Source organism: Passer montanus, unplaced genomic scaffold, assembly GCF_014805655.1.
Source record: "Passer montanus isolate IOZ18808 unplaced genomic scaffold, ASM1480565v1 scaffold56, whole genome shotgun sequence".
Taxonomy (NCBI): Eukaryota; Metazoa; Chordata; class Aves; order Passeriformes; family Passeridae; genus Passer; species Passer montanus.
Window position 1 is genome coordinate 2,693,162 of NW_024370595.1, and position 26,128 is coordinate 2,719,289.

The 26,128-nt window shown below is 39.3% G+C and overlaps 1 protein-coding gene across 2 annotated transcripts in view; it reads left to right on the plus strand.

The window, feature by feature from the left end:
* DHRSX (dehydrogenase/reductase X-linked) overlaps positions 1-26,128 on the plus strand; it is a 163,249-nt gene that overhangs the window by 131,607 nt on the left and 5,514 nt on the right. For both annotated transcript variants that reach the window (XM_039725674.1, XM_039725675.1), the window contains one exon: positions 1,573-1,780. In XM_039725674.1, coding sequence (XP_039581608.1) covers positions 1,573-1,780 — 208 coding nt within the window. The remainder of the gene's footprint in view (positions 1-1,572; positions 1,781-26,128) is intronic.

The window sequence follows — 26,128 nt, forward strand, 5'->3', positions numbered from 1 at the left end:
ATGGACAGCTAAATTGATACAGTAGCCTTATACCTCTGTAGAGAGTCAGCCTGATTCTTAACATCCAGGGCTTTCTGTGATAAAGTGCGCAGGATATTATAAATAAGATATTCAACAAGAATGAGATAACAAAATGAATTCATATGTTTACTATTCATTCAAAATAAAAACTTGCACAAAGTAACAGCCACGGAAATCACAGGCAGGCTTTCTTGCAGAGTAAGAGCATCCCTAGTCTGGACATTTCTTGCACTTAGGGTGAAGGTGTAGAGGATGGAGCTGTAGCTGTGGCCATCACAGAGATAGGACAACATCAAGGGAAAAGGAAGGAACAAGGAAAGAGAGTTCTGTTCCTGGGTGGGCGCCTCTCTATCACCTTTCACAAACAGGTTAAGGCTCTGCTGCTGCATGGACCCTAACCCCTGATTCCACATGGGGAGCAGCTGCAGCATGCAGCATCACTTCCCAGGATTTAGCAGAGGCAGAGCGGATGGGGGCTGGAGCAGTTCCACTGCTCCCAGGAGTCTGCTGCTTTAGGCTCCTGCTGCTTTGCCTAAGAGCTGTCTGTAATGCCACCATTTACCTTTGGTTTTGCTTAGCACAAAAAAGGTTAGATGAGAGGCTGCGGTAATTACAGGAGTAAATTGTTATGGCACAGGAATTTGTGGAAGTGATGCTGAGGCCTCAGTCGGAAAGAGCATTTTAAGTGACATACCTGCTAATTTCCTGAAAATAGCCTGCTAATTAAAAAAAAATAAAAAAAAAAAATACTGCTGCCTGCATCTTATGAAACTCAATTCAGCAGTTCCTAGAATGCTTAACTTGAAAGAAAGGCACATTTGGCATCCAGATGAGAGGTGCACTGGAGTCTCAACAGGTGATGTTTTGCTGTAACTCATCGAATTTGTGTGCCTTTGTCATACCTCTTTGGCATAGACTTTGCCAGCCATCTGTGCTTTGAAGGCTGTATATGGCCTGTAAAGTGTGGTTGCACTTGCAGCTCTTCTCCTTGCCCTATCTTTTTATCCATCTCTTAGCTGTGCACAATCTGATGTGTGACCAGGGCAGCTGCAATGAGTACTTTACTCATCTGTACTCTTCCCAACACAGGGGAAGAGTAGTACTTCAACTAGTAGGTTCTGATGCAGTAAAAATAATAATAGCCACAAGAAGTAGTATGATCAGTCATAGGTTTAACAGGGAGTGGGGTGTGTATATTTGGAAAGAGCAGAGTGAAAGAGGAGAGAGAAGTTTAAGGGCCTCCAGGTGATGATAGCCTAGAGATTGATGCCTCAGCATTTCTAGTTTAAAGAATTTGACAGAGAGATTCTGGCAGGTATTGTGTAATTTTATTTTAATATTTTTATTGCTATAAATAAGCCTTGGTGTCTGATGGAGTAATCACCAGAACTGGAGTAAACAACATGCCTGCCAGTGATAAGCTGTTTCTCCTGACGACTTATTGTATATCTGGATATTGCAAAATGTGGTATGTTTGATGTTTGTGCAATTCTGTTCTCCTTCTGGTTATTTTTACATATATCTCCCTTTCTTTTTCTCTCCTGTGTACAGATGTTCGTATTCACCCCATGGAGCCTATGCCCAAAGCAAACTTGCCCTTGTGTTATTTACCTATCGACTACAGCATCTTCTGACTGCAAATGGAAGCCATGTGACTGCTAATGTAGTAGACCCTGGAGTAGTGAATACTGAGCTCTACAAGCATGTCTTTTGGGTTGTGAAAGTGGTCAAATGGATGACAGCCTGGCTATTTTTCAAGGTATTCCATTATTAAAATCATTTTGTTGCTGTGCCCCTGCATTGTGCAAAGTTGCAGTTGTCCTGGAGCTGAAGGTGTTTCAGAGTTGATAATAGTGTATGGTATTTATTACATTTCTCTGTGCTGATGAGATGTACAAAATCAATAAAGACAGGCTTTCCAGCAAACAAACATTTATTTTAAATGGAGGGAGCAAGCTGTCTCAGTAGGGAAAGGGAATGCCTTTCACAGTCTTTGCCTATGCACTGGTAATCTCTGCCCTGATCTATCCACGTGCTTCTGTGCGTGCGTGGGGGCAGGACATCACCCTGACATGGAGCCAGAATATGCAAAGTGTTCCTCAGAAATGACTTGTTCATTCTCTTAAAGAGAATCAGACATGATCTGGCATGGTCTACATGTACACCACATGTTACAGAGAGGAGGGCAAAGGGAGGAAAAAAGTTGTACAAAAGTGGCAGTGGGAGGTGGCTGTGCTCCAGGATGTGAGGTCCAGACACTTGTGCTCAGGGAGGCGGGACAATTTTTAATTAGGTTTTTCATTCTAACACCTACTTGTAATGGTATTTGATTTTTTGTTATCCAGTCCTGGTCTGCACTAGGAAACAAAAAGTCGTTTAATAAAGCTGATCCAGAAGTGGGGCAGACTCAGTTATGGGTAATGTTTTGTAGGGGTGTAAGTAGATTAAACTGAAATCAGTTTAGCTGTGTAGGTGAAATCTCCTCATGCACACAGGCCTTTGAAGGGCTTGTGCTGAGAAAATGTACTGCTTATAGCTCTTTCAGAAAGTAGTTTTGGATTAAGTAAATGGAACCTGATTCCATTAGAGAAAATTAAATGTCCTAATTAAAATGAAGTATTTTACATCAAGGAGCATGTCCCACAAAGCAAATTAATTTTAAACTTTGATATGGAAATATCAGTTGCTTTCATTTTAGAAATGAACTGGAGGCTGGAAGAGTGACTATAAAATAAGATGCAAACAAATAAACCCATATTAAAAAAAATAGATTCTCCTGAGTGCACCTTGAATATTGCAATAAATTTGTAATAAGAATGCTCATAATCTGTAATGCATTCTTAAAGAAGCAGACTGCAGCTTTGCCAAACCATGTACATGAGACCTGTTTTCCCTCTTGTGATTACCATTTTGAATACCAGTCTTGGGTGGCAGTGTTCTTTCATTGGACTTACTTCACCTTCCTAATATAAAAAATTCATGTAAATTTTAAGTTGTGCTTAGAATTTCTTCTAGAGAAACAAAATTCTTACTAAATTCTTGCATCTGAGAGTGAGTTTCAAGTCTCTTGTTGTTTGCAGTGCTCGATCCCTCCCAGTTTTATTGATGTGCCCAGGAGACATTTTTGTATTTTACTGGTGATGTTTAGACACTGAATTGGATGTTATTGAACATTTAGAATGATTTATCATGAGAGGGATTCCCATTCTTACAACTCTAACAGTCCTGCCACTGATATTTCCTGAACATTTCTTTCTTCTTTGGATGTGATACTGCTCAAAAGAAATTCTTCCTTTAAATAGGTGACAGACAGACATACTGATCTGTATAGAAGAGCCATGCCTGTACTGTCTGAAAAGCAAATGTATCAATTGCTTTCTGAGTCAGAATAACCTCAGCTTTGGATATCTGAACGCTTCAGTTATCGAGGTTGAGATTTTCACATTTTTGTCTAACACTCAATGTGTTTTTCCCTAAAGCCAGAGGAGAGGGTAATTCTTACTTTCTCTTTTCCCATCCTCCCTTAGATCTCTGAGCTACAGTTCCAACTTCTACTCTTTGCTTATTGCTTAGGATATATCTGGGTGTTTGGGAGTGCTTCATCCCAGAGGAGAGCCCTGATTGGCATCACAAGGAGATGTTTAGCTCCACAGCAAGCTCACATTAAAAGCCTGCCTGGCAATTTTAATAGTGCTCTACTGAGGGCTGTAGTATTCAACATTCAAGCCTGTGTGAGTCTTGTGTTGGTCTCGTGCATTAGGGTAAATTTCCCCTGAGAAAAGTAAGAAAGCAGATACAAGAAAATTCAGTTGTCTGGTAATATTAGCTGATAGTTGGTAGTATGGATTCTTTTTCTCCCCTGGAATTTTGTTCCTGAGCACTTATATGAGTCTTTCTTCTAGGATTATGGCAGTAATGCAGTGAAAATGAGGTGATAGCTCTCTAATCATATTGACTTAACTAACTATTGTCACCCTGAAGTATTCCAGAGTGGGTTCTAAATGTGTGCTGGAAATTGCTTCACTCACTGCAACATGGCACTCTTGAGAGCCAGCACAGCCCAGAGAGTTTCAGTGAGGAAATGCATCGCATTGCATTCCCTCAGGAGAGAGTCAACATCTTGTTTGATTTAATTTCAAAATAAAGTGGCAGAGCCCCCACTACTTTTCAATGCATTTCTGCCAGCACTGGTGCCAGTCATGTTCAAGTTAAATACCTCTTTGAGATTGCAGCCTGGCCCCCACCTTCGCTGGGCTGCTCATGTTTGAGGCAGCTCAGTGTGGCAGACAAGGCTGTTGGCTCAACATCTGCCTTGGAGCTGCCTCAAGATATTTAGGTACTTAAATGAATAGACCTACAGTCTTGTAAATAGGCCATGATATGTATGCATAATTAACTCAAAGTATTAACAGCTTGATTTTCTTAAAATTGCAAAGCATTATCTTCTAAACTTATATGTATGGCTCAGAAAAGTCTTGGCCAAATCAGTTTGGTGTTTTTCCCCCCACAAGTTGCAGTGAAAGGCATTTCTGTAGAAATAAGATAGGCCAAACGAAAGGTTCTGGTGACAGTCATAAAATTTGTGACGTTGGTGCTTGCCCTTTAGAAGTGACGTTTTCATTCTTACTCAGCTCGATTCTTTCTCAGAATTTAGAGCTGTGGTGCTCTAAATTTGCACTTTGCAAATGTTTTCTCTGTATTTTTCATAAACATGGACCTATCACACAAGAAAAAAATTATTACTCAAAAAAATATATTTCTATCCCTATGATTTTTTGGTAAATAAAGCCTGATGAGCTGATACAGTCCTCTGCAGAATGCAATGAACTATGTTATCCTTTAGTAATTTTTAACATAAATTAATCTTCTTTTTGAAGAGATAAAGTCCTAACTAATAAACACTAACTAATTAATGAGATAGTAATAACTTGAAAAGTCATTCATTGAACATCAAACTGCAATTTAGCTCAGTGTGCAACACACCAGCTTTAGCATTGGGTACTCTGCAGGCTGGAAACCAGGAAGTACCATTTCCCTCCCAAGTATTTCTGCATCTGCAGCAGATACTGAATATTCATTCTTAAACCAGATGTTCTCTGCTTGTGATACAATTAAAATGCCTTAGAGCAAAACAAAAAAGTTGACTCTCATTAATGTCCGATAACAGGGACTGTTCTGCTTCGTATGTCTTCATTATGGCATCAAAGTAGACACATTTGACAGATAGCAGTGTTGTAAAGTTCCCCAAAACCTTGTTTATGACAAGCTTGGTGAACACGTCATTACCAGATATAGAGTATTTGGTCCTTTCAGCCAGCTCAGATTGGTATTTAGGAAGGCATTGTGGAAGGAAGGCTTTGCATCAGATCCTGTCTCAGCTGTCATTTCCAAAGACATAGTGCCAGATAAGTGATTATTGACTGACAAACTGAAAATGAGTAGGATTAGTGACCCTGCCAGCCTGTAAAAATGAAGGGAAAGGCTTCAGGAACATGGGCTGGATAGATATCAGTCAATATACACCCATTCATTTCCTTCACCTTGTCAAAATAAGCTTAACATTAGTGTAATTTTCCTATAACCCTTTTTAAAAAATGCTTCCAGTCAGTAAGCACATCTAGAAAACAAGATCTAAAGGACCTGGACTCATCATTCATGCCAGAGGACATAGTCATGCTGGTCTTATTGCAGCATTTCTTATTCAAACTGTCCCTTTGGCACTGTGAATATAGTAAATTCATTTCATCCTACCCCCCAGGTGTCAGAAGACAAACACATCACCACACAATAACACCAGCTGTAAGAGAATGAGAGTAATTAAATCCCACAGCTGAAAGCAGCAATTCATCAGCATCAACATTTTCTGTGCATGAGAGTGTGTGGTTCTCACATAAAGCTAATCTGGGCCTTTCTCACAAAAATGAAAACTTGCAGAAACGTATAATTTGCAGTTAATTTTTACAAAAGGTTTTTCTGGTCAAAAACATAGAGAAGAAAACAGTCTGCTTGAATCCAGTAACACTGGTCTTTCAGCAGATACCATTTTTGTACACACTGGTAGAGGGATTTAAGCTTTCAGAGCCATAGGTGTCTTTTTTTCATCTGTTAAGTATTTCATTATTTTACAGCCATAGAATGATTCTAGAGGGAAAGATGAGGGAACCAGCCTGAGAAGGCTGGTAAATAATCTACTGTTTAATTCCCAAATCCTGATGATCTGGGCTTTTTTCTTGCATGTGAACTCCTGGACTTGGTTAAGTACCCAGGTCCTGCCTGTTATGGGGTATGTGGATGGAGCTTGGCTGCTTTATTTATTGTAACTGCTGAGCACAGAGCCTTCTGAACACAGAGCCCTGTGTGTCTGTTCCAAGTCAGGTCAGACCCCTCTAAGGTAGACTGGCCCTCAGTGCACACATAAATAGCATTGGACCCTGCTCTCCACTGAGCCTGTGACCCCCCTGCATGCCCAGATATTACTATTTTTCTGCATGTTTTCTAAGGTCTAAGTGGTTAAAATATTTATTTGAAGGGACACATTGAGAGTTGTGACAGGATGTTTTGATGGCAGGAAAATGAAGGATTTGTGTTGCTTGCCTCAGTGTATGGCACACAAAGGAGTGAATAGTTGCTGTAGAATACAGCACAAAACCTGTGGGATTATGTCACAGTGCATCACAGGGAGTCAAAGATGTTCAAGTTCTTGTTTATAACTTATTTGGAGCAGCTGCTGATGTGATTTATCCCCATACCACACCCAAGCTTCCTCTTGAAGGGTGCCAGTTGGAACAGGCTGAAACAGTTATGGAGCAAGCAAAAAGTGAAGTAGTGTGCACAGAGATATATTTTGTATCCTGTCCTGCAATTTTAGTTGTTTAATAAAAATAAGCATCCTTTTTTTTTTTTTTTTTTCCCTTCTCACAGTGTGAAATGGGAAGATTGTCTTCCCTCTTTCAAAATTGTTCACAGGACAGGAAAACTGTCTCTATGTCTAATATTGCCTACAGGATTCACCCTTTTTAGCCCAGGAAATGGTCGAAAGGAAAACAGGTTAAAACTACACTGTGCACTATGTAAAAACCCATGCTTGCTCTGTGTGAAATTGTTTTGGACGTTTCAGTAAGCAACTGAAATGCCACAAGCTCTGTGTCTTACTGTGTAAGAGAGGGTTTATCCTTAACTCTGGTGTGTTAGAGGATTGCTGATTTAACCTGACAGCCCAGGAAGATTATTTATGTGAAAGCATTTAAATTTGTATCCAAAAGAGTGGGAAAAGTAGTCCTCCATTGCTTTACTGCGGTGACAGTAAGTAAACAGTTAAGAAATTGTGAAAATATATGAGCCTAACCACTGTTAGCACATCAGCACCTATCATCCTGTAATCTGTAACTGGTTTCATATTCAGAAACCACAGAGTTAGTTAGGAAAGACATTTTCCATCCATCAATCTATTCCTTGCAGTACTTTCCTAAGTATTTGATTAATACCTTTGTGTGGTAATCTATTCCCAGTCAGACTTGTTGAAAATGGAGAAAACACAAAAAAGGATCATAATTTTGCTGTGAATCAAACACATATCAGGGACTCTGAAACGACTCCTCTCAGTTTAAAAAAAAATCTCCTCAATGTCTCTAAAGTACAGGTCTCAAAAAAGAGCCTGAAAGATTGGGAAATTAGAGAATCTTGAAATTTCCACTGGACCATTAGCACAATCTTTTCAATTATGGGTTATAGCATCACACTACTGTAATTCCTCCTCATGCATCAGAGAAGTACTAAGTCAATCACTATGTGCTTAAAATGGTCACATAGTATAACTCTACTTGGAAACCTGAACCTACTGTCAGCAGGATATGGAGCAGCCACTAATCTTTGTGATCAGTATATCTCTCAGAGAAAGAACAAAAGAGAGAGGAAACAACCCCAGCCCCAATGAAATTACCCATTCAGCAAGGGTAGGAACAGGACTTGCAGGCAGTTTCTGTCTTCCATGTGAATGAGTTGGAAAACAGAGTTGAGGAGGAAGACCACTGCCTTCCCTTGGAAAAACCTCCAAATTAGCTTATGAGTGAGTAGCAGTTTGGAATTAAAATAAAAAGATACAGAAGAGTAAGTTGTGGGCAGTGCATATTCAGGTATATATATTATCTATATATAGATATAGATATAGATATATTCATATATTTACATAATCATATATATGTATGTGGTCTATCTAAATTCCTCATTGTTTTGCTATTTGTGAGTTATGTATCCCTAAAAAAAAAAATAATTATATTGCAGAGCCCCATTACCTATCCACTACAGTTGATTTTGGAGATCTACAGGCCCTCCTTTCCCCCTCTCTGAATATGACAGTCTGTAACTTACCAGTCATTGAAGGAGACTGAAAAACCTTTCAGTGTGAAGTAAGGAAATTCTTCCATGAACAACACAAACACAATTTTTGGTGGTTTTCCTGAGTTTTCAATGGTTGACATAAAATGTCAGGTTCTACCAAGAAGCAGAAAACTTCCCCTTTTCTAGAGGTCTGTGGCATTTATGCCTGGAAGTCACCTCTGACAGGTCTCCTGTTTCATAAATCTCTCTGCAAAATAGATGCCAGCATTGGAGGTGTGGTTTCCTTATAGTCACTGCTGCTACAGGACCTGTCTTATCCTAAGATAAATTTCTACAGCTGGACCACTGAATGAAGTCCTTCAAGTGGCAGTTTATCTCTGTGAATGACAAAGGGGTCCTCTGGTGACTAGTTCAGCTGTAGACCTCTGTGCTGTATAAAGCTGATTAAGATGAATCCTTTCCAAAGGTGCACAATGTTAATTTTCTAGGTTTTTTATAAGTGAACTGAAGGTGGTAGGATTTTGGATGTGCACAGGAGAGAATAGGAACTGTAAAGGTTTGTTCTTACATCTGAGGCACAAGTAATCTGCTATCAATCTGGTTTTGCAAATGCCAGCTCTCAGGTGTTAGACCATTTCCCATATAAGTGGGAAATGTGTTCTCTCGTGGGCAGCTAGAGATGAGGAAATCCCAGTTATTTATGAAATGTATTTCTCATATATGTTTATAATCTATTGTGTGCCTTCACTACAGCAGCGCTGGGTGAGGAAATCCCAGTTACTTATGAAATGCATTTCTCATAAGTGTTTACAATTCATGGTGTGCCTCCACAGTTTATCACGCAGATATCGCCATGCATTTACATGGGTAGTTATGTGTACTCCCTCTGTGTATTTATAATAGCCTAATGTTTGTAACAAGGGGAACCATGGGAAGCAAGCACCATCTCCTCTTTGAGGATGAACTGCAAACAGTAAACACACTTTTTTTAATATAAGGGGATCATCTGCCACCCAGTTTGTGAGCTATGAAAAATTTTAGTTCAGAAGTCACATGAGTAGTTCTGGCTTTGGTAATGACTATAATGATTATGATTGCAAGCCACAAACTTCTGTGTTGCATTTTAGAAAGACTACTGAGATACTGCGTGATGTAGTGGTTCTTTTTATTCTCATTATGTTCCAAGATAAATACTTGGGATTTGGTGGATTTTAATAGGTAAACACAAGAAGGGGCTTTGGTTTAGTGCCTCTTGTCCCCATTTTTTCTAGAAGAAACCTGATCCTAGATGTTGCACAAACATAGTTAATAAATACAATCTTTCAAGAGCTAGTGGTTTTTGTACATCTGTTTAAATTGTGTCTGTGAGTCTTTTCAGGGCAAATGACTACATCTGTGTGGTGCCATCTCAGTGCTGGGGAAAGGGGAAGTAACCACAGGGGTTACGTTACCACAGACCAGGCACTCTGCAGGAAATACAGAACATATGCAGAAGAGGATTTGGATGAAACCAGAGCAATGTGCAATAAAACAAGAACGAACTTGGACAGCTTATCAGAGATGGGATTTATAGTGGTATTTATTTGGCCCATTGAGCTGACCTACTTTTCTCTCACTGGAATAGGAAGGAGGTGCTGCTGCTGATCCTAGGCTCAGGTACAGTCTGGAAAACTGAGTTGCTCCCCATGTCTCCTAATTGCTCATCAAAGTCTTGGAGCTAGCCACTACCAATTTACTAACTTATTTACAATATTTTACTCAATTTATTATATCTGTTACCTTTTGAATGAATAGCAGGGGCCAGAGTTGGTGCAGTGTGCCTGGCAGGCCTGTTTTCTTTGCTGTGAGATGCACTGTGAGCCCCAACCCAGCCGTGTCACACCCCTGCAGCCAGCATCAGTATGCTGAGGCTGGCTGTGTCTTAGGAAGAGACTTACTCAGTATTGTTGCCTGCCAAGCTTAAGATGCAAAATTCAGTCTTCTACAGTCTGTCACTTGTCATATACTATCCTAAGATGATTAAAACTGTAGAAAGAGAAAAGCTGTCTTGTTGTTTTTGCAACTCAGTGTTGAAAATAAGCTTACACAGACTGTGAGTATATTTGGGTTCCTCCCACCTGGAGTGCTGCATCCAGCTCTGGGCTCCCCAGCACAGGAAGTGCATTGAGCTGTAGGAGCGAGTTCAGAGGAAGGACACCAGGAAGATTAAATGGATGAAGCATGTCTCCTACAAGGAAAGGCAAAGAAAATTAGGATAGTTCAGCCTGGAAAAGAGAAAACTTTTTGGTGACCTAACTGTGGTGTTCCAGTGTCAAAGGCAAGCTTACAAGAAAAACAGACTTTTTTTTTATACAAGGACATGTAGTGACAGGACAAGGGAAAATGTCTTCAAACTGAAAGAGTACATTTAGGTCAGATATTTGGAAAAAATTCTTTGCTGTGAAGGTGTTGATATGCTGGAACAGGTTGCCCAGAGAGGCTGGGGATGCCTCATTCCTGGAAGTGTTCAAGACCAGGCTGAATGGCGCTCTGAGCAACCTGGGATAGTGGAAGGTGTCCTGGCCCATGGAAGCTGTGTTGGAACTAGGTGATCTTTAAGATCTCTTCAACCCAAGCTATATTTTGACTCTAAAAATTATGTAGGAAGGATACTATGGGGCAGTATACTTATTTTTTTCTGTCAGGGCTGTACTTTGTCCAGTTGCAAAGGCTATTTTTATGAGTGCTCAAGCTGTGAATGTAGCCTGGTAATTTTTCAGAGAGGAGTTCAGTTACCACAATTCTTGTGCATCACAACCAGTAACAAGAGCTTAGGTGCCTGTTTTCCTTTGCACATGAAATGATGACTTCCATCATCATGAAGTTTGTGGGACATCATCAGTGGCTTTATACAAGTGTAGCTGATCAGAACCTGCTAAAGAAGTAAATAAGATCTGAACACAAAAGCATCCAAGTCTGAATCTTACTGCATATTCTCCTACCAAGGATTATCTGATTTGATTTCATATCCTCTGTGTGCAGTACTGTTCTTTTGTAAAGCATGTAAGACATGTCTGATCCTGCTCCTTAGAGGTTCTCCTTGATCTGGGGCTGGCCTTTTATTTTTCTTGCTTGGTTTAGGTTTGTGGCACATGTGTCCTATTTTATATGCCTGTTATCTCAGGAAGTGGATTAAGGCTGGCACAGATACACTGAACCCTAATCTCTTTAGAGAGCCTGCAAATCTCCAGAGGTAGTAAGTACTTCAAATGTTTGTATTACTATGTTCAGCTGATGTTGCTTGAAATCCATTCAAGAAGATCTGGAAGAAAAAAAGCAGGGCATTTTGCAATGGGTTTCTTTTTTTTTTTTTTTTAATTACCCTGTTAATATTATTTTATATACACTTAATGCTCAGTTTTCATTTTGGTGTGTTTTTTTCTCCTTATTTTAAGGAAAACCTCAAGCACTATTTTCACTGCAAAATATATCTATAACCCAAAATCTTGGCTGTACAACTTCTCCCATGAGAGCTTTGACCCATTTGTTATAGTTCTAGGTTAAAGGCAGATTGCTGGTGTCATTATCTCCAGCTTTTTGAAAAAGTGATAAAATACGAAATGTGTTTGTATTCAATTACCTGGATTTGTCATCTCCAGGTCACTACACAGTGGTTTATACAGAGGAGACAAGGGAATTATAAAGTACCTCCAGTGCTCAGAAGCAGCTCTTGTACACTTGATGTACAATCTGTCACACGCTCTCCTGGTTGGAAAGAAAGAATTTGCAGTCACTAGGCTTTATAGATGTGAGCAGGTACCATCCTGCTCAAGGTTGGCACCAGTGCTGTCACTCTTACCATAAGGACAACACATCTTTTGTGAGCTGGTTTCAGTTTTACTCTGTAGAAGCTCTTGGAATTTTTTTTCCCTTCTTTTAATTGTCAGTTTATATCATGATATCTAGTAATAGTCTCTAATCAAACAGGAATAAGAATACTTTTAGGGAAACAATTTACTCAAGACAATAATGAGTTAAAGTGAAGTGACTGGAAATGTATTTACTTTGAGAAACTGAGAAAGAAATAAGGAAGAAGAAGAAACTTTTCTTAATCTTTGGAATCATACTCTGGGAATGGCTTCCACAGTGTGGCAGCTATAAGAAGAGTGTTGTTTTCATGATGGAGTATAAATAGGTTTTGGAGAAGAAGATCAGCTGATAGGTTATCTGCAAAATTAGGTCAGAGATGTCCCAAGATGGATTGTTGCTTATGAATCCTTTTTGTATTTAGAATCCTGGGCTTTTTTTGTCCCAGGTTTACCTGGTTTACTCCCATGCTGAGAAGAAAAAAATGAATCCAGTATAAGAGTACAAAAGTGAAGATTTTCCAAGAAATGTCCACTTTGATTTTGAACTTGTTGAGTACCTAGCAAACTCTTCTTTAGGTAAACCTTTGGTGAATATGTGCCATATCTTGAACTCTCCTCCATCCTTACCTTTCTTGACAGTAGTTCTTCCAGTTTGCTTATGAGCTGTGTTGAACTGTCCAACAGTTTAGTCCTTGCTTTTGGTTAGAGAAGAAAAAGGGAAGATGACAGCTATGGATCAGCCTGAAGAGCCTCCAATGAAAAGAAAATCTTGTATTGTCCTGGTCAAAATATCTGTGCATACTCTTAAAAAATAAAGCAGCAAATGGAGCTGTAGAGATAACTGACATAACCATGAGGCTGATCTCTCCCCTGTGTGCTTTTCACAAGTTGGTCAATGCTCAAGAGACCCCCTCAGCAGAGAGTCAGCTGGAAGTCAGCTGAGGAGTTGAATTCAGCTGAATATTCAGAGTAGACCAGAGTTAGAAAGGCAAAGATTTCCATTTCAAAAATGTCCAGAGCAGAGTTTGGTTCAGGATTTTTTTCTAAGGGAAGGAAAGTTATTACATTCCTCTTTTGTGACTGCTACTTGTTGTATTTTTCTTAGGGAGAAATTATACTACATGTTTTAAATATTTTTAAATTTTTTTCCCTTTTTTTGATTTGTTTTCTGATTTTGTGGCCCTTTTAATTTAAATCATAATGTGATATTATGGGGAGGTCAAAACTGAGTGCTTTCTTAGGTGGGTTTTTCAAATCAGAGCAACAGACTTGCTGCAGACTTCTGCTCATGGATCTGTTGTGAGAGCTAAAATGTGTCAGTGCTCCAAAAGACTGAGTAAAAGTTTGCTCCCCGATATAAATGACTGTCTAGATTTCAAAATAAATCCTTTGGATTATACAGAAAATTTGAACTGTCAAGAAATAAATGGTGTGGTGAACTGAAACATAGGTCTCAAGATACCTGCAATTTAGCTGTATTTCAGTAATCTCTCATTCACCTTTCATTGCTGTCAGCGGCCTGTAGGGTTTCTGTTATATTTATGATGGAAATATCTGTCAATGAATCATGTCACTGAGATGCATGTGGTTTTTCCACTTCAAGGAATTATTAAGCACTCCATAGTTTCTGTGGTAAACACCACATTGCTGGGTCATTTGTACTACGAGGTATTTCTCCATGTAAGTAGAATTCTTTCAATTCTTTCTCGCATAAAAAAATTATTTATTTTTATGTGTGGTAGGTAGAAGGTATTTTTGTCAAGCAAGTGCATATAATTTTATTTTGTGTTTTTACATGTTTTCACTATCAGCTAGTATTTCTGTAAAAATGACAGTAGGTATTTATTAACAGATTTTTACAAGTATTAATATGGTTTCTTAGTGCCTTTATCACAGAAAAATAGATGTACCTAAAATTCAGGAGACTGAGTACCTCTCATGTTTTGGAGTCCCTTTGATTAAATTTGTGGAGATTAGATAATTTTCATGTTAAAATATTACTTACTTTCAAGTATAGAACTTTTTTATTATATAAAATTATGTTAATAAAATGTAATTTTCTTTTTAATCATATACTAACCAGAAATGTAACCTACTGTAGGTTTACAAGTTAAACAGATATTACTAAGTAGTTTTCAATAATCTTCCACTCTTAACCTTACTCATCTGCAATACCTAAGAATGTTTAGGAAGGATAGGTACATAACCCTAACAAAATGCAAAATGCTGAATATTTTGGGAGACTGCAAGATCCTTTTAATTTGATCTGCTGCTTCTTACTGTCACTGTAGGTTATGGATGAGACCATCTGCAATTGTCCTCCAGTTAATATACTTTTGAATTAGAAGAAAGGGCAGAGCTACAGAGAAGCTGGCAAGTGCTCAGTTAACCTCCATTGCAAATGTTTAAAACACCTCTTCAGTGGGGCTTCTTAATGATGAAATACGTAGGGCTGGCTCTTCTGACAACTCGTGGAATGAGATCGATGATTGTAACCTTTTCTCTATATTAAACTGGAAAACCAGGAGCCAGCAGGGCTGTAAGCTCAGAGCTTTGGAAGAGCAGCTCCTTTCCTGCTCATCACCCCATAAATACATTTTTAATGTTTGTTTTTAAATTATGTGAATATATTCTGGGCTATGCTCTCATCTCCATTTCATTGAGCCTACTTCATCGTTTATAGTTTTGAAATAGTTATATTTGCACTTATTTAATGTAGCAGCAGTTAGCTCCAGCCTGAGTACTGTCTAGATTTTATTTCCTTTTCAGTACAAAAGTAAGCTTTACAAGACTGAGCAGCTGTCTACTACTTGTAAATGAGGTGTATGCTGAAGCAATTTTCAATCTTATTTTATGATTTCTCATACTTGCCTAAATAAAAGGAAAAAAATACCCTGGGTTAGCTCTTTGGAATTGAGTTTATATTTTCAGAGAAGTAGTTAAAGAACAGACTTGGCTCAGGTATCTGTTTTCCCTTAGAGAAACATGTTATGTAAAGATGTGTACCTTAGCACTGTTTTCTCTCTGGATTTCTTGTTGTGGTTATATTTGTTGTTTGGCGTGCTTTTTTTTTCTGCTGTGGGCATCTGAAAATATTTGTAAATTCTTCTTAATATTAATTTAGACTAGGAGAGGAATCTCCCTGATTTTTCAAGAGCCAAAGTGCTTTTCCTCATTTTATTACATTAGTAATTAAAAATGATTGCTGTTTTCTTATGCAGAACTGTAGCAAGACACTCAAATATGTTTCTAGCCACAGCTGGGCATTTATTCTTTCGAAAATCTGTCCCTCCTATCAGGTGCTGCTGGTAACTGCTGTCAGATGTTTGAGTAGCTGTGCTCTGATGGCAGGCATGATATTATTTCAATTCATTTTCTAAGCAAGGACCAGATGTTTGTTCTGGGCTAAGCAGAATTGATTTGCAGTTAAAACCTCAAGTAAAGGAGTATCATATCAGGCTGTAAACCAGCCATGTCTCAAGCCACACGTGAATCAAAAAGAAAAATGTTAGAGCCAGTGGTAATCATCTTCTTCACTGCCCTGTACATCTTGGATATCTGTTTATACAAGTGAAGAACAGATGTGTTGTTCTCTCCCGTATGCTAACAAATGAGAATTCAGATTTGTACCTTGGACTTTTTAATGGCTTTCCTTTGCTCTACACAGAGATAACAATAAAAACAAGGCAAATGGCTATAATTAGAGAATTAGGCCAATTCATTGGTTCCCTGTGAGAGCCAGTGATAAATCTGTTTCCTTGGGACACTTCAATAAGCCTGAGGCACATCATGTCCAGTTCTGGCCACCTCATATCCTTCCACTTGCTCCCAGCAGTAAACCATTGCAGGCAGAAAAAGCAACAGGGAAGACTTTAAAAAGATTGAATTCCAGCAGAGTCATACTGAGCCTTTAAGAGGTGAGGTCTTGATCATTCTGTGACAAAACATGTCTTATGCAAGAAAGAGCTTTGTATGGAATCCCATGGCTACAGTGCTCTGCTTATAGTTGGATTTATCCATCAGGAGTCTAGCTTTTACATTTTATTCTAGTTGTCATCAATATATTCACACTAACCTTTAATATATTTGCAGCATAACAGGCAGGAAAAATTACACTGGGTCTAAGGAACAAAGACAAATATTGCTGAAGAAATTTTAAATAACGTGCAGATCTCTAGCGGGCATTGATTCATGTGCTTCGTGGTGTCAATAATTGTTTGTGAATTGCAGTAATTTTTTTCCTCTGAATAGAGCATTACTCGTGAAATACAGTCATTACCTATTGATTAGCTCTGTAGTTATTTTCATGCATCAGTCATGCCAGTAAAAACATGAGTAACATTTACTTTGCACAAATGTGTAAGATCTGTTCATCAACATGTGAAATGAGCCTTTAAAATATATATATATTTTTATTGCAGAGACCACATCGGCATTTTCAGTAGTCATAAGTCTCAGAATAAATAAGAAAAGTCTAAAGGGCTCACTTGGGTTTTTAAAGGGTTTTTTTATCAGGGCACTGTAAATGTTCCGCTGTATCAGGACAAGAGTGCAATAAGAAGGACATATTTGTCACTGTTTAGTGCTAATGTAATTTCCTATTTTCCCTACTGTATGTCTTTCCATTTAATCTCAATTGTTGGTAATGTGCTACTTTTTGATTAAATGATGAGAGCTGAAATTCACCAAGGAGAAAATAATTAAAACTATTTGTTTCACAGACTGTCAGCAGCTATTAGGGAAATTAAATGTATTTTTCCCTAAACCATGTTACAGACTTTGCAAAGTTCACAATCAGTTCACAATCAATCAATCTTTTATTGAACACAGATTTAAAAGCAAAGGTCAGTTATGTTTTGGACACTAAGGAATTGATGCAATTGATAAAACCCAGCCATTTAGATTATTTTTATATAAAAATTTCACTGCTTGGAAACCCTTCCTTTTTGATTGTGGCACCCTTATAGCCACATCAGCTCAGCAGATTTGCAGGGTAAAAGAGAGCTTCGCAGCTTGTCCCTGCAGCTGCAGTAGTGTCCTATGCCCTGGCCAGGGCCAAGCAGCAGGAGGGATTGTGGCTGATGCTGGCTGGAGACCGGCCTCACTCGTGATCCTTTACTGCAGCCCCACATGTCCAGCAGTGTAACATCCTGTCACACCACTCTTTTGCTTCAAAGAGGAGCCTTGTTGTCTGACCTCCTTTAGGGGTTTGTCCCTGTTTGTGGAGCCACCCATTTATCCTGAATTGTCAGATTTGGCTGGGTCAATGCATTGACAAGTTTTCACCTAGTATTTTCCTCTCCTCTTTCTACTGCAGTAAGGCTTGGGCTTACTCCTTTGTTTGCACCACAGATTGTAAATACCACCTACCTCAAGAGCTCATGCTTTGAAGTCTGCTTTTTTACCCCTTTTTGGTTTCTAAAGGGGCTCAGTGACATAGGTGGGTGATCTGAGGAGGGAGAGTGTTGGTGCTGCACTGGGAAACCCTCCTACCCTGAGCCCCTTCCTCCTCCACATGGCATATGGTCTGCAGAAAGGGATCTGAGCCAGTGGGGCAAGTGGCACACTGATGTAGCAGCCACAGTTTGGAGTGAGGGCCTGGCAAGAGGCATTTAGGAATTAATGAAGAAAAGATAATGAAAAAGCACTGGGACTGTCAGTGAGATTGTTGTGGGGCACAATGAAAAGGCAGGTGGAGAAATGGATAAAAGTTTTGTCTGCAGACATGCTTTGCATACCACATAGAGAAACAGAACCTAATCTTGATTGGAACAATTCAATTCCACTGTGAAGTACATGTTAAATAACAATAGGCGGCTGCAGAGCTGTGCAGACTTGCAGGTGAAGAGAATTTTAAGCAAGCGGCTGTGCGGGCAGGAGAGGCAGAGGGGAGGGCTGGGATAGCGCCCAACACTGGTGTTTGAGCTCTGCTCAGACCTCAGCCTGTGCTTTTATGAGTTAAAAGCAGTTGCTTAAACCTTGGCACAGTTCTGCATTAATTCAGCTGGAATTTTTCCTGGGAAGCAGAAGTTTAATCATCTGGAGCTTTGCTGCTTGCAGTGTATCACCTCAAGTGAGAGAGTGAGCAGGGATAGGGGGCTCATTGATTGAACAAAGGATGTGTGTAGCAAAATGACACTACCAAAGAGCATAATTCAATATTGAGCTTCCTAAATAAAGTGTATTATTTCAGCACCAGATGAATCAGTAGAATATATTCATCAAACCACAAAACCTCACAGTATTTTTTTTCCCATTCTAAACAACTGCTCTAACCTTTATGTCAAAAAGCCTTATGAATTCCAGTGCAACAGGAGCTTTCCTGGGGACCTTAATTAAAAGAAAAGGTTAATTCTCACAATTTTATTTTGTGTATCAATAGTTCTGCAAGAGCAAGCCTTTGGGCCATGGCTATGTAAACCCTGAATTACTCCAGTATCAAAACCCCAGTCAGAAACTCTGCAGAGACAGGAGCTACCTGAAGATGAAATAAAAGAAATAAGAAAAGTTTCAGAAATATCGTTGGGATTTTTAGCATTCATGCCTCACAACCCCTTTTTTTAGGTTTCTTTCTTCTTTCTTTTTTTTTTTCTTTTTATTAGCTTATTGGGGAAAGATGTTTTTTGTGAAAGGGATTAAATGGTTTTTTCCTTTCCAATTTTTCATTGTCCTATTTCAGTTAACAAGATTTGATCATTCATTATAGAACTCATTTTTGGCATTTGAACCAATTCTTCCTCCAGCAAAAGCTGGGACAGTCAGTGTAGTCATTCACACAGGAATGGGGTACGCCACTTCACCTGTACATCAATGTGACACCTCTGCTGTGACTTCTGCCATCTGGAAAAGGAAACAAGAACATGGCAAGGATCACATCTGTCACCAAATTCAACCCTGGCTTTTGCAATGGAGTCACAATTTTTTTCACTCCATCTGCTACCTTAATGAAGGTTTACAAAATACCTTTAGAAATGAGCCCAGGTATTAAACGTGACAACTTCGGTGGATAGCAGATCTAGGTGTTCCTACTTACCAGAAGCTAACAATTACATGTAACATATACATGACATTTCATGCTTTCCTTTACATGTTCCACTGGCAAGAACTGACACTTGTTTTTCCTTTAGAGCCCCTGCAAATGAATAGATATATCACCTCTCCATAGGCTTATAGTCCCCTCTGCATTATGAGGCCTGCCTTAGACCATTTAGCTGATTAAATGTGATGAGCTTAAACTCTTGAGTAATTGTTTTCAAAATGAAAGTTTGTTGCTTCCATTTCAAACCTTGAGAATCATTTGTGTGGCTGAGGGTCTGCATGTTTTCTCTCTGTCTAATGAGCTCTACAGTTAAAGATATGATGCCTCGAGTCTTGTCTGACATAGTTTAGAGACTAATCTCATTTAAATCAATGGCACTCTTTGCCTGCCTAAAATTATACATGTTCTTTGGGTCTCTTCTGAATTTAAGCCATCAATAGATTCCTTTGCAGATAGTGAAGAGCCCTGGGGTTGATTGACTTAAACAAAAGGATTTAAGTTACAGAGCTTGAATTCACTTTCAGTCTACACAACAAAAACTTGATTTGAATAATCAGATTCAGTCATCCTTTACATTTGCATTTTTAGGTATTTTGTTAAAAAACAAGTTGATTCTGGTGGGTTAATAAGCATTCGGATATGTCAATTTGCAACTGAATGTTGCCTTTTCCTCTAAACTTAGAATTTCTCTTGGGTAGCAAAGGATAAAATCTATAGACAGCTCCATAATGGCATGGTTTCTGAATCCATCCGTTATTTCATGACATTAGCAATCTGATAGCATTGTGATAGAAAATGGGAAATGGTAGTTCTGTTTACAAGATGACTTTTTTATTATTATTTATTTTTACAAGTGGTTTCCTGATAAAATAGTTTAATTAAAATGAAGAGAACTGTAATTTTTCAAGGATTTTATTACTTAAACAGAAAGTATTATTGGGCAAAATCAAAGACATAAAATCTAAAATTATTTATTTGAACTATCTCTTAAAAAGATATGATTAGAAAATCTGAGCCACTCTCACCTAATTCTAGTCTTCCACTAAAATAACTATAGGAAATAAGTCGGGTCTTCTTGTTTTCCATCTTTATGCTATTACTAGACACAGATGTAAATTAACCCTCTTTATATCTTTCTGGTTTATCATTCAAGATTACATGATGAAATTGCCAGCCACTGGAATTACGTGAAACAAATTTCCAGAATAAAATTCCTTCCCTCCCCACCACTTTTATCTGTCTTCTAGTTTGGACTTTCTCCTCTCAGTCTGGGAAATATTATGAAACTATAATTTAAGCACAATAACTATAAAAACCAGAAACTCAGAGAAGCTGGGACATGGACATTGCTAAATGGTTGTTCTGGTTTGGGCTGAGATAGAATTAATTTTCTTCTTAGCAGCTGGTACAGTTTTGGATTCAGTTTGAGAATAATGTTGATAACGCACTGATGTTGTAGCTGTCACAAAGTGGTGCTTATGCTAAGCCAGGGCCTTCTCAGTTTGCTGTGCTCTGCCAGTGAGAAGATGCACAAGAAGCCGTGAGGTAGCATGGCCAGAACTGGCCTAAGACCCAAACTGGCCTAAGAGATATTCCATACCACAGGGCATCATGCTCAGTGTTTAAACTGAAGGGAGTTGGCCAGGAGCCATTGATTGCTGCTCAGGGGACCTCAGTCAGTTGGTAGTGAGAAATCTTGGATTTGATCTTTTTCTGACTCTCTTCCCCACCCCACTGGGGGATAGGAGGGGAGTAAGTGGATTAATTGCCAGCTGGGATTGAACTGCAACAATGGTATTTGGTGACCTGCTTTAAACTCCTTTTTCCCAGCAGCTCAGGGACAAGGAGGCAAAGGCTGAGACCCAAGGTGAGGATAAGAACTGCAAGGTGAAAGTCTTTTTCCACGGAGGAGCTTTGTGTGGAGCAGACCCATCAGCAGGACATATTACAGCCCAGCTAGCACGCCACTGCATTGTAGAGCTAAGAAATTTTGGGGAAAGTGTACTTTTTCTTTCCTCTCTTCCATCTTCCCAGACATATATTCATCTTGCATGCTATTAATGCATAGATGTAGCACCCTGTAGTAATTTTGAGTTAGTTTGTCACCTCACTAGTTCTGGTCCTCATCTTTGGCAGTGCAGGGTTATAGCCTGCTTGGGTCCCAGGGAAAAAGTGTTCTCTGCTGAACTTACCAGGTGATCCAGGAAAGGATTTGCACTTTCACGTCTTCACTGTCTGTTTTCAGGAGGTGCTTCCAGCAGGAAACATAGGAAACCGAGGCTGGCAGCCACCCTCTCCCAGCCCTCCTCCACCTGGCTGAGCCCACAGCTGGAAATAGTGCTGCTGCTGTTTGGGGTGCAAAATGGGGGTTGTAGCAATTTAAAACAGAAGAGGCTGTGAAATAGCTGCTGGCTTATGTAATTTTGGGTTATTTCATTTTGTCTGTGTTCTGTATAGTCTTTTTGCTTTTTGATCTCATCATAGATCCTAAAGGCTTTCTATATTGTGGTTTTATTTTAAATATTTAGGAGTTCCATGCCCATCCTCAGTTCTTATAATAATTAAAAAATACATAACAGTCATTATGAGAAAGTTGTGAAGTGGGGGATGTTTCAGTTTCTATTTTATAACAAGGGAAAAAAAGATTCATGACTTGTCAAATATTAAACAGTAAGTAAAAAAGTAGAGATGATGGTAGGGTGCTACAAGTCAGAAATTCCCATATAGATTATTCCTGAAGTCTTGTGTTTTCACCAAAAGCCAGCAGAGGTATTTTACTTTGCATGAGCAGGCCAGTAATAAATTGTTCAGAGGTATATGCACTCAGGAGCATCATCTTCAGCACCTTGAGCCTTTCTGTGTCTCCTGTTCTCTGGGGCTGCTAAAAATGCAGCTACCACTTCAAACACAAATATTTCTTTGTGTGCTTTGCTGTGTTGTTTTGATTGCCAAGATCTATCTTCTTTGAAAGAATTCAAGGAACTAAGGCTGGCCTATGTACTCATGTAAGATAAGGCATTGAAAATGTAAGGTGGAAGTAAACAAATAAATGATGTGTTTTCCTGTACAAACACAGGAGTTACAGCCTAATACACGAGGCATCAGGATTAGGATTTCAGAGACTCATTCTTTCCTTATCTCTTCTAACCTGTGCATTTGCTTCAATAAATATGTTGTGGGTCTCTGAATGGAAGTGTTGCAGAAAATTCCAGATTATGTGAGGATCCAGGACAATTCTCAGTGATTTAACTCAGTCATCCTTAGCAATAGGTAGCTTCAGAACATCACCTGGTTTCCAGAGAGCTCATTAACCAGACCAAGTGTTATGCTCACAGAAGAAGTTTCAGTATTTTGTGAAGTACACATACTTTTTCATCTCTCTCTGTCTATTATTGCCTGTCTTATTTCCTAGAGACTGGATGTTCCAGCAAGTGAGTGTCTCTGGTTGGATGTTTATGCAATGTCTGGGGCAGCAGGCTCCTATCTGTCAAATTTTGCATAATGTTACTGAGCTGAGCGAGGTAACAAGTGTAAAGTGATTTCAGTGGCTGCAGCGATATCTCAGTTCTGACTTTGAAGACATCACTGTCTGCTGCAGAGCAAGCTTAGGGATCAGCCTCCAGGCAAAGTAATATTCCTCAATGCACTTGACAAAATGAATAAAGGACTCAGTCATGATTAATGACTTTGACCGAAAGTTTCAAGTCCCTGCTCAAATTCAGTCATGTAAAGTTGGGTTCTTGTTTCTATTTCAAAGTGAAACAAAAGTGAATATTATTCTTTTAGTCCTCTATTCAATATCTTAGAAAATGCAAAGTATGGATCCACAAACAGTCCTGCTCCCATCACCAACATCATATTGCAGTTCTAACCTGAGAGACATTCAGTTTTAAATTAAGACACAAATATAATTTTATTATTTTATATATGTTATTATTTATAATACCTACAAACGAGTTGTAGCTGCTACAGCTGTTGGAGCTGCTCCTTGAAACTGATGGAGATTTCTTCAGCGTAGCCCAGAAAGCTGACCAGCCAAGAGAAGTTTCACTCACTGCCTGAGAACACAAGTATCTCATGTTATTTGACATGACCCATGATGTTCTGTTGTGATTTAACACCAGCCAGCAACCAAGGCCCATGCAGCAGCTCACTCACTCCTAACCAGTGGGACTGGGGAGAGAATAGAAGGGGTAAGAGACCCCTTAATAACTCGTGGGTTGAGGTAAAGACAATTTATTAGGGAAAACAAAAACCATGCACACAGGCAAAGGAAAACAAGGAATTGATTCTCTGTTTCCCATGAGCAGACAGCCATCTCCAGGAGAGCAGGGCCCCATCACACATGATGGTGACTTGGGAAGACAAACACTATCACGTCAAATATCCCCCCATCATTTTCTCCCCACTTTTTATCCTGAACATGACGTGATATTGTTTGGAATACCTCTTTAGTCACTTGGGATCACCTGTCCCACCTGTGACTCCTCCCAACCTCCCACACACCCCCAAGTTCCTTGCCAGCATGGCAGCAAAAAGCAGAAAAGGCCTTGTTTCTTTCTAAGCCCTGCGCAGCAATAACAGAAATATCTTTATATTATCAAATCTGTGTTCAGTACAAATCCAAAACATAGCCCTATACCAGCCACTGTGAAGAAAATTAACTCTGTCCCAGCCAAAAGCAGCACACCTGCTTAGCCTGAAGTAGCTGCTTTAGAAGAGGGTTCAGAGTCATGACAGCTGCCTTCCTCAGTAAAACTTTGCTCAGGTTTTGAATCTGTAACAAGACTCACCCCATGGCTTCAGAGTAGAGGTATTTGGCCATTTTTTAACAAAACAGATTTCTCAGAAGGCATATCTCTGACACAAAACCAATTAAAAACATCTAGTGCCAACTCCATCAAAAGATTCATGGGAAATGCAGATCTGGGCACGTACCTGCTTCTTCCCTGAGCAACAGGCTGACCCTGACAGTCTTTTGAGGACAGTTCCTTTCTTCCATAGCTTGCCTTATCTACAGGTATCCCAGCCACCAGTGCAGGGGCTGATGTGAAGATAAGGTGGGACTTCCCAGTCTCTCTGTGTACCTGAATTTTTTTAAGGTCTTTCCAGAAAAGTTGTTTTCAAAAGAAAAGCAGATTCAGGATTTGATACTCTCTGTGTCTGTTTGCCAGCAGTCTCTGCTTCTCTTCTTTCAGTATCTTTGTGCTCAGGGAAAACTTATCTTTTTCCCCACATAGTCATGAATTATTCAGATTATAAAAGCTCCTTTCCTTCCAAATTTTGATTCATTTTTAGTGTGAAAATTGCTTTGTGTTCCTAATTCATCAGAGTTTCATCTTTTTATTATTTTATTATAATCTTTTTTTATATATTTATAACTTTGATTGAGAAATTATTTCTCCATGGCCACAACATTGTCAGGAGAAAGGCTTCACACTTTAACTGAATAATTTCTGCTATTTCTTTCAAAGACAAAATCTGAAGAATTTTATTGTGCAGTGAATTTATTAAAGAATTCTCATTGTCACAAGTTGGGGATTGAAGAGAAATTAATTTGGTAGTGCTGACTAGGTATCTAGGGAGAACTATATTCAATAAAATATCTCTTTCTAGTCTATTATCAAGGCAGAAATTGGATAGAAATAGCATAATAGCAAGCTATATATGAAAGAATAGAAGGAAAGAGAACACAGATGGAAACCAGGCCTTTTGAGTGAAGGCAGAGATTGCTGAAAAGCTGTGCTGCCACACTAGTCTGGCAGCTTTGGCTTCCTAGGGACCTGGCAGTTGGTCCTGGCCACTGGTCTCACCAGGACATAAAGTCAGCTGCTGCAGCCTGATCAAAGGTGGCTGAGCAAGCACGTCCATACGCCTGCGTCACGGTTTCCTTTCTAGCCTTTGTTTTCATACTCAGTATTTCAATGGATACTTTTTGTCTGGAATTTTCAAAGCAACAATCACATTAGGAGGTCTAGACAGTGCAAGTTACACAATACACACATAGCCCCTGTGTTCACCTGGAGTCTGTGGCTCTACAGCAGCTGTTGTTATTTCACCTTGGACTCTTGCACCAGAAAGTAACCTGGTGTCTTCCCGGGACACCTGCCTTTGAAATGATTCAGTGTTCACAGGTCATAGTAGTCAGTGCACCCTAAAACACAGGTAATTTGCTTCTCACAAGGTTGTTTGCTTTAATATTCATGGGAACACAATCCCAGCTGCTCTGTTTCTGAAATTTTTCAAACTATTCCATGTTCTGTGTTTGCCTTTTTTCTTGAGAGTCAGGCAGTGCCTTGGGGGTGACTGGGTGTCACCCCTCCACTAGCTGCCACCAAGTAGATGAAAGACTTTGCTGTGTACCAAGTAAGAGCAATTTCATGTTCTCTTTGTTGTTGCTAATCCCTACAGTATGTATGCATAGTACTGCTCAGGAATCACAGATGATCATTGTCTTTCCTGAAGGAAGATGGAAAAAGAAGAAAGCTCTGCATATACAGAATTTTTCAGTACAGAAGCAAGTCAGTAATATACCAGCACTTTGAAAAAATTGCCAGATTAATTATCACTGAGAAAGGTGAAGGAACACATGCAAAAGTGTCCGAGTACTGATGCCCAGAAGATCAGTGCTTTCTGCATTTTCCTAGCTGGAACCAGGGAATTTGTTACCCACTCCAGGAAAGGCCTGATGGAACTCACTCTTTTAAAAAAAGTGAAGCCACAGAGTGAACACCATGAACACCTGTGGCAAAACCAAAACCAAACAAAAAAACATCTGCAAGCTCATTTAATGCATCAGTTTATGAGTAGATTTCCCACATGAACTGAAAGGTGCATGATTTAATGAATGGAACATGAGCTAGGCCCAGTGTTATAAGCCCAC